The sequence below is a fragment of the Perca fluviatilis genome, chromosome 1 (genome assembly GCF_010015445.1).
Source record: "Perca fluviatilis chromosome 1, GENO_Pfluv_1.0, whole genome shotgun sequence".
In the NCBI taxonomy this organism is placed as follows: domain Eukaryota; kingdom Metazoa; phylum Chordata; class Actinopteri; order Perciformes; family Percidae; genus Perca; species Perca fluviatilis.
This window is the reverse complement of record NC_053112.1, coordinates 31,495,083-31,507,795: the sequence shown is the minus strand read 5'-3', so window position 1 is coordinate 31,507,795 and position 12,713 is coordinate 31,495,083. Positions and strand designations below refer to the sequence as shown.

General features: G+C 40.6%; 1 protein-coding gene across 6 annotated transcripts in view; it reads left to right on the top strand.

The window, feature by feature from the left end:
- The window catches only part of inpp4b (inositol polyphosphate-4-phosphatase type II B), a 285,453-nt gene that overhangs the window by 114,879 nt on the left and 157,861 nt on the right, over positions 1-12,713 (top strand). For 4 of the 6 annotated variants that reach the window (XM_039815294.1, XM_039815285.1, XM_039815276.1 and 1 more), the window contains one exon: positions 5,121-5,239. In XM_039815294.1, coding sequence (XP_039671228.1) covers positions 5,121-5,239 — 119 coding nt within the window. Of the gene's footprint in view, positions 1-5,120; positions 5,240-6,686; positions 6,775-8,641; positions 8,734-12,713 lie in introns of those variants that run through there. The other 2 variants (XM_039815304.1, XM_039815314.1) reach the window with 2 other exon arrangements.

The window sequence follows — 12,713 nt, the reverse complement described above, 5'->3', positions numbered from 1 at the left end:
ATGCTACTGTTAGCCGTCTCGGCTACTGACGTAGATTTGAACAGCTCACAGCATGGATGTTTTTTTTTTGTATGCATGTGGAAGCCCCAGAGACAAAATAACCAGAAAGTGTTTTTGTCATAATATGGACACTTTAAGTCCAAGTTCTGAGTGGTTTTAAATCTTACAAGTTGCAGTCATGCTGCATTATAGCCTTGGCACCAAAGGTAAATTAATTGATGGCCACTATTCAAATTTCAAAAAGGGTTTTAAATTTTGTTTTAGAAACCTTTTAATGTCAAATCTAATGGATCATAATCTTTACAGTATGACAAATTACTGAAGTAGTTTTATTTTTGCTGTAAAACTGCTTAGCAATAAATCCATAAAATGTATACACTTACAGTACCTAAACTATATACACGTTAACAAATGGGTTTCTTACAACACACGCACGCACACACACACACACACACACACACACACACACACACACGCGCCGGCTTGACGCACACACCAGCGCAAAAGTATAAACATCAGACCACTTTCGTAGGCTACAGTGAAAGCTCAGAACTTCCTGTCGAAAGCATACGGTTTGTGTTTAATCCAGGGTCTGACTATTAATAAAAAACAAACAAAAAAACCCAGTTGTGGCAGTGTGTTTTTCTTCTGAAAACATCATTGCCTGCCTGTTGACTGATACACTGCCCTCTGGTGGACAGAACATATACGAAGTTTGATACCAATATAAATCTTACTGAAGGCATTTAAAGGGGTGATAGAATGATTATATAGGGTATTTCACACTGTTCCTTAAGGTTTCCTAATAGGGTATGTAACATTGGTTGGGCTGTAAATTGCCCGAATGCTATTTTATGGGCCCTTAACTACCCTGTGAATATGGCTCTATTTGGAACGATTTTCGATTTGGAACGATTTTCTTCCAAATATGGTATGCAGATGATGAGCTGTGCGCTGATTGGTTTGAGTGAACCACATAGAAACACATTGGAGACAAGACAGCAGGTCTCATATTTCAGATACTGCAAAGTTATACATTGTTTGTCGGGCTATTTCGTTATTAAATTCACTTCTGAGACTTTTTTAAGCGAGAAATCAACTATATATGGGCCATTTTACGAAAATTGATGGCTAATTGAAAATTTGGTAAGACGTGTCGGACTTTAGCCTGGGGCTCCACACAGTCTGACGAGAAAGCGGCAACCTCCATACCCAGTGAAAGTCACCGTTTCCTCGGTTACTGGACTACCGGGGCTCCGCGGAGCTGGCTAGCTGCCAGCTATCGGCATAACTAGAGTAGCTATATTTACAGTTTGAATTTCGTCACACCACTTATACAACATCTCCACCAAGGTCTTATAAAGCTAAAAATGGTGTCCGATTTCAATTTAATGCATTTTTGTGAATTTCAGAGGAATTCTAAGAGGAGGCTAGCTAGCTCTCATTGATGGAGCTCGATCCAGCCACAGGCTCTATCAATGAGACTAGCAGACAAGAGGCATTTATTTCCCCAATCGTTTGTTTAAATAACGCAACACGCATATCCATTATAAGATTAACTGGAACCTGTGGTAAGAGACTGCGGGCGTAACAAGCTCGCTGACTGCGCTCTCACTCACACAAACCGGCCATTTAGCAGGAAGAGGGGAGGGAGAGGAGCGAGCTGCAGGCCCTGGAGCTCTGTCAGGGCAGCGGCGTTTGGTAGTCCATTACCACCGCCACTGGCCGCTGATGGACAAAATTTGACCTCTACATAGTTGATTTCTCGCATAAAAAAGTCTCCAAAGTGAATTTAGTGGTAAAATAGCAGATGAACAATGTATACAATTTCTGAGATTTGCACGACCTATTGAGAAGACTACCTGATCTCAGATCAGTGGTGTAGCCTATGTAAATGTTGGGGCGTGACAAAGAGAGAGACTATAGCCAAAAAAGGAGCCTCCTTTTTTGGCTCTAGTTCCTCTCTAGTTGAGATTTGCCTGTTTTCAGAGGCCGTTTCAAATTGTGACATTTGCAGAGGAAAGGGGTGTCAATGGGATTTTGAGGTTCTATGTATGTACTATTTACCAACTAAACTGTCGTTATTCAACTATGACAAGGTAAAAATCTGTTTTGCATTCTATCACCCCTTTAATGGTCAAAATATTATCATATATTCGAATATTAATAAACAAACAAACTTCGAATATGATTTTTGGGCAAAAGTCAAAGCCCTAATGTAGAGACAAATTTGTTAATTAATTTGTTCAGTAGCACTTTTCAATTTAATATCACAGAATTTGATGTTGTATTATGAAAGGGGGCAAGAGATGGTGAATGACACGCAGCAAAGGGCAGCAGGTCAGATTCGAACCTTGCACCACTGCGGCGCTCAGCCAACGTGGGGCGAACGCTCTTACTGGGTGAGTTAGAGGCCGCCCCGTATTTTTAATATTCTTAAGTGAGTCTCATGACAAGACATAACCTTGAGAATTGGAGAAATTAGTGAATGTGGTTTAGTCTAATGCAGTCTAGTATTTTCCGTTTCCTTCGGCTTTCTTTGTGTTGTAATTTTAAATTCGGTGGATTAATGAGGACTGTATGGTTAACTGCTCCTCAGATCTCTGCAGGGTAAATCCAGACAGCTAGCTGGACTATCTGTCCAGTCTGAGTTTTCTCTCACACAACTATTTTGCAGCGGCTCTGTGCAGAATTTAGCGCCACCCATGACCATTCTGATTGGTTTAAAGAAATGCCATTAAACGAGAGCCAGACCCTCCTTCCGCACACTTTGGAGGAGGGTCTGGCAAAGCGAGACTAAATGCAGTCAAGCATCTTATTTCAGAATTGATGTCACATGGTTTGAATGTAATAGATGGGAACCTTTATCGGTGTCCATCACACAGACTTTTCAGACTCCACATCAAGTTAATGATCCTGACCAATGAAAGAAATCAATTGACCATATGTATTAAAATATATCCACTCCGAGGTTAGTTTCATATCCATTTATGACCACTTGACTTGTTTGACTTTTTTTGTTTTGATTTTTATTCTGTTTTAAAGTTAGTCTTAGTTTATTTATTCTAAATATTAAGATTTTATTTTGCAATAGTTTTTCTCTGTGATACAACACATTTGCACAAATACTATACTACTATAATTAAACAGACTATACAAAAAGAAGAGTTGAAAAGAAGAGTAAAGTCACAGATTACAAAAAAATGCTTTGAATTGTGTATGCTGAAAGCGTCCTCTTTTATTCCCTTGCTTTCTTGCAGACAAGTGTGTGACAAATGCTCATTAAATCCCTGTATTGTTTCTGTTGCAGTTGGTAAAAAAAAGCCAGGACGGTCACCTTGACAATAACATCAGCTTAGCAGTGCTGCTGGAAAATGGTGTGTGTGTGTGTGTGTGTGTGTGTGTGTGTGTGTGTGTGTGTGTGTGTGTGTGTGTGTGTGTGTGTGTGTGTGTGTGTGTGTGTGTGTGTGTGTGTGTGTGTGTGTGTGTGTGTGTGTGTGTGTGTGTGTGTGGTCTTGTCCTGCTACTGAAGCATATTTTCTTTTAACCCTAATTTGACCACCCCTGATTTATTTTAGAACTGGGCTAAATTTCAACTGTTGGTCAAAGGGTATCAAAATGCCTGATTTATCACCCAACTGATCAGTGATCTGGCTCTGCGACGATCGGGGATGGATTTCTGGCATTTTTTCGTTGGCTTGCAGTTTGAGCACTCCCGTGGTCAGAAACACTTTACCATGTGTTTTTTCTCATCTCTTTACCTAACACATCAGAGAGAGTCCGATAAACCACATCTAAACCTAACTCTTTTGATGCCCTGCTACTGAACCCTTCATTTCTTTCTGCAACTTCTTGCTCTTCACTGCCTTTAAAGTGCCTCCCACAAGATATCTTTTCATCTTTAGTTGCTGTTCAGTTGCTTCAACATTAAAATCATGCCCATGAAGATGGAGCTGCACACAAAAAAGCAACCTTCTGCTCTTGCTGTTTTTTTTTAATGGAATATAAAATGATATTATCCAGGCTTTTTTTTTTTTTGCAGAGTAATGTGTAAAACTGACCAGGCATTGCGAGCAGATCAATTGCTGTTTACATGCCAGAATTGTGCTCGGTAGATAAAATGCAGCTCTTGGACAGGATCCAAGGAGGTTACTGAACACAAATTTGTCATTACTGTACTCGAGTGTTTACAAATCTTCATTAATACATACATTCAGAGCCATATGGTGTAATTTACTTGGTATCAGGCTGGACTTTTTTTTTAAATTTTTTATAGGCCTGCTACTTGAAGCAGATGTGAACAGAAGAGTCACATCCTGAAAACTAACCACAGAAATTATCATTTTTCCTGCACAAGGTTCAGGAAAAATCAAGCTGTTTTGTTGCTTTTTGACTCAATTAAAAGTGCAACTTTACCACTGTATATGTGCCTTTTAAGAGATAGGAATGTCTTAGTACAGTTGTGTTTATCAAGGAATGATGCATCCGTTAAGCTGTGATGGGATCAGCAAGTGCTATCTTGTGAGGGGGATGTTTCTATTCGTAACCAGGAAGCGTTGGTTTCCTATAAAGGAATTGTGGGATGCAAAGTCTTTCCTGTCCTTGGAAGCCAGCGGGGCTGAGTGACAAGCTGCTTTTGTTGACGGAAATGAAAGCCCTAATAAAACTGATATCTCACACCCAGAGGGAGATTCTACTGCCATTTTAATCAACTACTGAGGCAACAATTCTATATCTCAATGTGTATATATATTTTATTTATTTCCTCAAACTTTTATTGTGTTTTGAGGAGAGGCCTCAGAGAAGTGAGGACAGTAGAATCAACTCAATTGGTCCTTTGTGGTGGTGATTCAGCTCTTTAGTGTTTTGGCATGTGCCATGTAATCTGACAGGCGATATTTATAAATCCTCCTCCGCCTTTGCTGTTTTATTGTCTTTATTCTCCCATGTGTATTTCCCGTGTTTCTCTCTCAATTATTGTTACATTCTGTATTTGTGACTCAGTGTCGTGTCATTTGTGTCACTTATGTGTGTTATTGTAAAGAATTATCTCCCCCTCTCATCTTGATTTTTGTCCTTTCCTTCTCCTTCCTCCCTCCATCGTCTCTCCCTCTCTGTAGCCTGCAATGATCTGGTGGCCTCAGGCAGAGACAGGAAGCCCAATGCGTTGGTCCAGGTGGCTGTCATAGATCCCCACAAGCAGCATCTCGTCTCTCATGCCTGCACAGAGATAGTGGAGGTAAAGACACACACACACACACACACACACACACACACACACACACACACACACACACACACACACACACACCAAACACACACACACCAACACACACCCACAACAGCCTCTCTCTGACCTTTGATGTTTGTTGTTTTGCTGTGTCTCTGGTTCACTGGGTCTTGGTTGATGTTCTCTCCATCTCTGTCCTCCTTTTTCTCAACCTTTTTTCCCCGCATCTAAACCATCGAAGTGGAACAGAAAATGAGCAACAATGAACTTTTTCATTTCCTGTAACATTTACAGTAAGTCCAGACATCTGAAAGAGTTGGTGTGTGGCTCTTAATCAGTATTATCTCTCAGTATGTACGGTCAGAATGTGTTGTGGGTTCAACTGTGTGGGAGTTCCATACAGGGAGAGTGTTTTTGTGGTCTTTAACTTCTTTAAATGCAGCTTTTTTCTTTTGCCTCCAGTGTGACAGTGCTGTTGCCAAGGCAACAGTCACACAAGTGTTTTTTGGGGGCGGCGACAGCTGACCCATGTCCCACTATGGAATACACACACACACACACACACACACACACACACACACACATATATATATATATATATATATATATATATATATAGTACGGCCCAAAAGTTTGGACACACCTTCTCATTCAATGTGTTCCTTTATTTTCATGACTATTTACTTTGTAGATTCTTACTGAAGGCATCAAAACTATGAATGAACACAAATGGAATTATGTACTTAACAAAAAAGTGTGAAATTACTGAAAACATGTCTTATATTTTAGATTCTTCAAAGTAGCCACCCTTTGCTTTTTTTGATACAATGCAAACCCTTGGTGTTCTCTCAATGAGCTTCATGAGGTAGTCACCTGAAATGGTTTTCACTTCACAGGTGTGCTTTGTCAGGGTTAATTAGTGGAATTTTTTCCCTTATTAATAAAAAAGCAAAGGGTGGCTACTTTGAAGAATCTAAAATATAAGACATGTTTTCAGTTATTTCACACTTTTTTGTTAAGTACATAATTCCACATGTGTTCATTCATAGTTTTGATGCCTTCAGTGTGAATCTACAATGTAAATAGTCATGAAAATAAAAAGGAAACGTATTGAATGAGGTATGTCCAAACTTTTGGCCTGTACTATATATATATATATATATATATATATATATATATATATACACACACTTTTTTTCTCTCCTCATATGAGGGCAAAGTTTCCTGAAGCATTTTATTTCCTGCTAATCCAGTAAAGCTAAATGAGCATAACCGTCTCTTTCAGAGACTGCATTTCAACTGCTTTTCCCCTCAGTCCTGTCAAGGGAACAGCTGTGTGTGTGTGTGTGTGTGTGTGTGTGTGTGTGTGTGTGTGTGTGTGTGTGTGTGTGGAAACACAGGATGTGGTAGGATACTGTATGCTGGCTCAGCCAGCTCTGCAGACACTCCGAGTGCTGCTGGAGTTTTGATTTCATGGCTGTAATGTTGAGGATTTTTGAGTAGGACCTGAGGATATGGACTGCTTTCGTCTTCACAAAAACCGGGTATGTGCGCATTCGGTGTGATTTTACAAGTCTGTTTTAAAAGAGAGGTTTGCAGCCTCATAAGAGGTGTATAAGATAGTCTGAGAAGTTTTCTCTGGCATATACTAATTTTATTAGACTGAGTAGTGTACAATAAGTGAAGATGTAACATAGACCAGTATATTTAGCCATTCACACAGAAATCCGATCAATCCAATCAGTGATATTACTATTATTTTGACCCAGAGGCACAGCATTGAAAGAAAATCAATGTGACTTTGAAATCCTCTTTGAATGGTGTGTAAGTGTGTTTAGAGGAACAGAGGTCACTTGTTAGGACAGTGGTAACCATTAGGTTTCCCACTCATACATTGCCTTCCAACATGCAGAAGAAGTTCATTAACCTGTGTGGCCAAAGGGAGGTGGGGGTGGGTGCGTGCGTGCGTGCGTGCGTGCGTGCGTGAAATCTGAAGAAAGCCACTTGTGTTTTTCCTGTTGTCACATTCCCGGGATACCCGCTCTCAACAGCTGCCGCCGGCTTTGCTGGACACTGATTGGAGTCTTGGTTGCATGAAAGCTTCAGCATTAGTACTACTCATGTGGTGGGTGTATTATCAGGAATCCATGGTATATGATATAAGGGTTTAATTTAGAAGATAAATGATGGAACAAGCCAGCTGCTACATAGCCCTATCTAGTCTTATCCATGAATCACTAGACAGGGGTCAGATAAAAAGGGTAGCAGTTAATCTTGTTGGATCTGGACTTCTCTTTAATTTAAATAAATGACCTCTCTGGGTGTTATTTATTGAAAAAGTCAGTTTTATAGAATACACTGCCTCTAAATATCCCTTAAATAACTGACTGCTACTGTACCAAAAAGGAAAGAGTGAGAATTGTAGATGGTGGTGCGACAGCCTCAGGTTAACACAGAAAACAAAAACTTAAAGTAATTAATCCATGGAAAAACATTGACTTGGTGTTTTAAGTCTTCAAATGAACTTGGCAGAACCAAACGGCGTTTAAGTTTATTGGAACAAAGTTTGTGTACAAACCCTGTTCACATACAGTAAGTGAAGACTTTTTACATTTATTGTTAATGTGTGAAAATAAGAAATGGGACTACTTTTTTAAAGACTGGTTAGGTTTGAGGCTCTGATTGGGCTATTAATTTCTTAAATACTACATCATTTCCCAAATAGCACAGTGTCAACATCATCACATAGTTAATACTTCATAGTAATAATACCCTGTATCGTATCGAACTGGGACACAGTGCAGACCCATTTTATCTCTACGGAGCGAGTGTATGACTCAGTGATGGTACTGTATCTTAATCTACTTTTGGTTAAACAGAAAGGACCAGTGACAACTTAAGTAGAAAATCTAAAGCCCTCTAAATCTCTTTTAAAGTGCAATACGAAACGTCTTCTACAAATTGTATTTGAAGGTGGAGAAGCAAGAATGCTATCTAGTATCTTGTAGGAAAATCCCATTCCCAATACATGGACAGGGGGTCCAGGGGTGATGGTACTTGAGGGGATTTGATGTCATGCAAAGCCTAGGGATAAAACAGCCTTTGATGTCATGCTAGTCAAGCGAACCCCCTTCCTGGAACAAGTCCAAAAAGTCTAGTCTGTGTGTTTGTGTGTAATTATGAGTGGTCAAGGGAGGGAAAAAAAACTCCAGTGTATCGCGACTAAAGCTAGAATACTCCTAATGTACGGTCTTTCACGCTGTACTCCTAATCTCACACACCCTCCCTCTAATGGCCTAAATTGGTCATTCCACTGAGGTTTGGAACTCCAAACGAACAAAAAGACAAGAGAGGGGCAGCTGTCTCCCATAGCATATGTTGACCACTTGTATGACAGACGTATTTCTCTGTGTAAATGGAGACAGGCTTACCACTTCAGCTCATCTCAGCCCATCAGTAGCACTAAGAAGATTTAGCCGCAGCTGAGGCTGCCAACCATGCTGGTAAGTCTGAATGAGGCCTATTCAGGTTGCCGGTGAGGGAGGTGTGTAAGGGCATGTGTGTGTGTGTGTGTGTGTGTGTGTGTGTGTACCTGCACATTCTTGAGTATAATGGCTCTGTCTGTCTTTTTGTTAGTGTACAGTACTGATATATATCCAGCTTTACACTTAGCTCAAAGCAGTGCACTGGTTCCACTGTTCCTGTACCCGCTGTGCTGAATCGGACTGTGTGTTTAGGATGTTAGTGTACAAACCGCAAAGCTTCATGGTTGGGCGGCAAAATGGCACCGGGCATCAAGACTGGTTTTACCATGTCTAGAGAGGCTGAAACACGAAGCAGTAGACTTGCTTTATTTCCCCTCTGTCAGCGCATGGAAGATTTCTGAAGGATCAGCAGGGTTAGTGGTGTGACGAGGAGGTGTGTGTGCATGTTCCTCCTTGTATGTGTGTCTGCATTTGAACACATAGTTCTGCCTGTGTGTGTGTGTGTGTGTGTGTTTTGTGCTTTAGTACATTGCTGTTTTTAGGGCGCTTCATGCTTTGGCCAATGGCTCGTAAACTGAAAAAATTTACCGGCAAAAATATTTTTCGACCAGCCATAACACTGCATAAGAAAAAAAAAGAAAACCAGCAGGTCGTACTCGCTGATGACCTGTGGCAAACACTGCCGCTCATTGCATTGGTGTTGCTGTCATGAAAAAATCAAATCTTTGCTCACCCCTTATCTGTGAAGCGTCACTTCTCTGTACATTTTCTTTTAACCGTACTTCCACTGTGTTTTTCATTTTAGGATTTAGGCAATGTGCCGCAACATACTTGCAGACTCTTTTTGCGGTTATAGCGCTGTGGTATCATTGATGCTGGTAATCGAGTTGGGTAGCAAGCTAGATAAAGTAAGTGTAACCAGAGCAACGGTGGACAGCGAGGGCCAATCAAAGAATTGCGATACAGTTATTAATGCTTGTATGTTGCACGCTTGCGCCAGCGTGAAGAATCGATGCAAAACAAAAATTTACCATGATATTTTTATTTTAATTAGTTAATTTCATTTTTTTTTAACTCAAGGGTGTGACCATACATTCATACATGTCTGCCAGTCTGTCTGTGTCAGCCTCATTACCACTCCCCAGCCTGTCCCCACATGGTCCCAGGGGTTGCTTTCTAGAGACGCCCATCAGAGCGTAGCAGAGGAAGAGGAAATCCCCAGTGTAAACACAGAGTGCTTTGAATTGGTTCAAGTAGACAACACCAAATGACTAAACAATCCTTGAGTCTTCCGAGAAAATCCCCTCAGTTCCTGGTGCAATACAATTCACTGTATTATGATTTATTGCAGATTCTATGCACTGTAAAATAAATGATTACATCATTTCTAATACTTTATTTTGGAGGGCATTTTGACCATACAGTATCAGATTAAATTAAAAAAATGTATGTGAGAGAGGTGAACTAAGCTATGGTATGCACCTGAGTCCGCTGAATTGCTCACTACACCTAAAAGCATAACCTATCTTTTGAAATTACTAGTTGATGCAGTTCCACTTGACTGTTTTTCCAAATAAAATTGACGATTTGATTTTCTAGTCTCGCATTGCTAGACCTATCTCCACAGCACTGAGGAGTAAGGTCTGGCTACTCCACACATACATTCTGGGATAGAAGAAAAAAAATAATCTCTGGATTTTTTGCATTTCTTTAAACGAATCACAATTGTTTTTGGTGGCGCTAAGTTCTGGACCATAGGTTCCAGGCGCAGAGACTGTGGCTCTGCAAAATAGTCTCGGGAAGGAACTTGTTTTGGAAAGTGCCACATACGATATTAAAGGGGTGATAGAATGATTATATAGGGTATTTCACACTGTTCCTTATGGTCTCCTAATGGGGTATGTAACATTGGTTGGGCTCAAAATGGCCTGGTTGATATTTTACTGGCCCTTATGCATCCCTGTGTTTTGGCCCTATTTGTAACAAGAGCTTTTCTTCCAAATATGGTATGGTCATGAATATTTAGATGAGCTGCGCGCTGATTGGTTGAGCGAACTTGCCATACGCAGACATTAGAGACGCCCTGATTGGTTGAGCAAATCCCCAATACACATACATTAGAGAAGCGACAATCTCATATTCCAGACACTGCAATGTTTCATTACCAAATTCACTTCTGAGACTTTTTTAAGCGAGAAATCAACTATATAAAGCTGAAATATGGGCTGTTTTACAAAAATTGATGGCTAATTAGCAAATTTGGTAAGACGTGTCGGACTTTAGGAGCTCCACACAGTCTGACGAGAAAGCGGCAGCCTGCTGGGCTCCATACCCAGCGCAAAGTCACCCTTTGTGGATACTGCACTATGGGGCTCCGCGGCCAGCTGCCGGCATAACTCTAATATATTTACGGTTTGAATTTCGTCACACCACTTATATAACATCATTCCCCAATGTCTTATAAAACTAACCGTTGTGTCCGATTTGATTTTAAGGCAGCATTTTAAGGACGCTGGTGCGTCTTTGTGACGAGCAGCTGCTTGCTATATGTCCCATTCATTACAATGGGGAAATACCGCAAGCGCTAGCTACACTGTCGCCATAACTAAATTATATTTACAGTTTGAATTTCGTCACGCCACTTATACAACATCATTCCCCAATGTCTTATAAAGCTAACCGTTGTGTCCGATTTGATTTTAAGGCATTTTTATGAACGCTGGCGTCTTTGTAGGACGAGCAGCTGCTTGCTATATGTCCCATTCATTACAATGGGGAAATCCGCAGCTAGCTAGCTACACTTTCGTCATAAACTAAATTATATTTACAGTTTGAATTTCGTCACGCCACTTATATAACATCATTCCCCAATGTCTTATAAAGCTAACCATTGTGTCCGATTTGATTTTAAGGCATTTTTATGAACGCATAGGCGTCTTTGTAGAACGAGCAGCTGCTTGCTATATGTCCCATTCATTACGCTGGGAAATATCGCAGCTTGCTCACTTCGCGCATAACTAAAGTATATTTACAGTTTGAATTTCGCACCGGCATGAATATTACAGGTTCCTCAAGGTCTTACAAAGCTTAGCTAACACTTGTCCGATTTCAATTTCAATTGAATGTATTTTTGTGAATGTCAGAGTTAGGAGGAGGCTAGCTAGCTCTCATTGATGGACTCCATCTCACCGCGGCTCTATCAATGAGACTCCGCGGACAAGAGGCGTTTATTTCCCGATTGTTTGTTTAAATAACTCAACACACATACCCATTATAAGATTAACTGGAACCCGCGGGCTGCGTGTAAAGATTGCGGAGGTAATAAGCTCGCTGCGGGTTACGGGCGACGATTAGCAACCCAGGCAGCACCAACACCGGCACTAAACTCCGACACACAGTCTGAGAAAATTTGCAATTAGCCATCCATTTTCGTAAAGCGGCCCATATTTGAGCTTTATATGGTTGATTGAAAAAGTTTCAGAAGTGAATTTTGTAATGGAATAGCAGAGATCTGCGTGACCTAGCTAGATTCAGAAAACTACCTGATCTCAGGTCAGTTGTGTAGCCTATGTAAATGTTGGGGCGTGACTGTTCTCTTAATACACCCAAGGGCTGACAAAGGTTCCGGTTTTTGGGAGGTTGACGTCAACTTCCAGCTTTGTTGGGATTCGCCCGTTTTCAGCGGCAGTTTCAAAATATGAGATTTTCATAGTAAAGGGGTGTCAATGGGATTTTGAGCTTCTATGTATGTCCTATTTACCCCCCCGAACTGTCGTTATTCAACTATGACAGGGTAAAATCGGTTTTGCATTCTATCACCCCTTTAAATGAAGTTAACCGTTTACACAATACAGTAACATAAGCTATTTAATTAGCTGGATACATGGTTAAACCTAATCTGCTCTTAGCAGTGTATCGCCGTGTGTACTTCGTCCACAGCAATCGGTCCCAAAGCGTCCCAGTTAGAAAGTAAATGCTGTAAACATTATTTGTACATC